Source organism: Oratosquilla oratoria, chromosome 25 (genome assembly GCF_046742065.1).
Source record: "Oratosquilla oratoria isolate Oo_2021 chromosome 25, ASM4674206v1, whole genome shotgun sequence".
Classification (NCBI taxonomy): Eukaryota; Metazoa; Arthropoda; class Malacostraca; order Stomatopoda; family Squillidae; genus Oratosquilla; species Oratosquilla oratoria.
Window position 1 is genome coordinate 48,349,377 of NC_134801.1, and position 1,238 is coordinate 48,350,614.

At 39.8% G+C, this 1,238-nt stretch overlaps 1 protein-coding gene across 1 annotated transcript in view; it reads right to left on the bottom strand.

The window, feature by feature from the left end:
- LOC143039118 (uncharacterized) overlaps positions 1 to 277 on the bottom strand; it is a 1,569-nt gene extending 1,292 nt beyond the window's left edge. Inside the window, exon 1 of the mRNA XM_076208974.1 lies at positions 269 to 277. Coding sequence (XP_076065089.1) covers positions 269 to 277 — 9 coding nt within the window. The remainder of the gene's footprint in view (positions 1 to 268) is intronic.
- Between the last annotated feature and the right edge of the window lie 961 nt (positions 278 to 1,238).

Here is a 1,238-nt window from a genome sequence, read left to right on the forward strand (position 1 = left end):
AGGAGAGGTCGTTCCCGTATGAAGAATTTTGAAAACCCTTTCTGGAGGTTGGTGCCCCATATGATATTTTCAAATAAAGAGTAGGCGTTGATTTTGCAGCCGATAGTCGGATTGCAAGCTAAACGAAGTCTCGATTGATTGAATTCCACTCCAGCCCGGGGACAGAAACGAAGGCGACATGTTCTTGTTTCAAAGAATTTCACCGAGTGCGCCACAGGAATAAAGATATTGTTACTATTTTCTTGTTTAACTAACGAAGTTCACACACCTTGATCATGGTGCAGGCTGTGCTCAGTGAAGTGTGACACAGTTGTATGGAAAATCTTCGGATATATATAGTAACCCACCCATCCACCCTTCCTTTGTGGAGTGTCCACTTGTGCGTTCGTCTGTTGGATCAGCTACTCTGTTCTGGTTTTCGTCAAGGATTTGCCCGACGGCGTCTGTGCGTAACCCTTTAACTTAAGGGCATGTAGGGAGGTCCCCCCCCCCCGGCCTTGTTGGCTTAATGAATTCTCCTGGTGTCAGACAAAACGATATTAGGATATCCTTAATTATTTGTCACAATAGGAAGCCCTTCAACTTGATGAGGGCGTCTGTAGATGATTACAGTGGTAATCCTCCCAGCCATTCATCAACCTTGCAGATTTTATTTCGATGCTGAGAGACCTTCATGAATTGTGAGTTGGAGTGAACTTCTGACTCTCAAGAATACATGGGTATATATCTTTTTGTTAGTTATAAGATCTTATTGTTCAGCTGTGAGGGTGTTTCCTGCGAGTGGTGACGCCGTTTACCTAATTTGTTCTAGACAACGCCATACAAATTAATACAGCCGACTCAAAGACCCAGTCAGATGTTTTGTTTCTCCCTCTTGTAGTTCTGTTCGTTACTACATGCAGCTTTTGCATTCGAATTTGCTCTCGTTGGAACATCATCTCTTCTACACCTCTTAGTTTTTCTATTCCTTTCCAAAACCCAGGTGGCTGCAAATACAATTTTTTTCTTCAAGTTTTTCCTTTAGTAATTTCCGCTCTAAATATAATTTTCGGTTTTCGTAATTAAGAAATTAAAAAAAAAAAACAGTTTAATATGTATCTTTTAGAAAATAATTTTTTTTTCTTATATATCACTTTCCATTAACTGCTCCTTTTATAGTAAACCTTTTGTTGACGTGTAACTGTGTGAGTCGGAAGAAAATACTATTCCGATTAATTTGTGTTCCCATACATCCTATA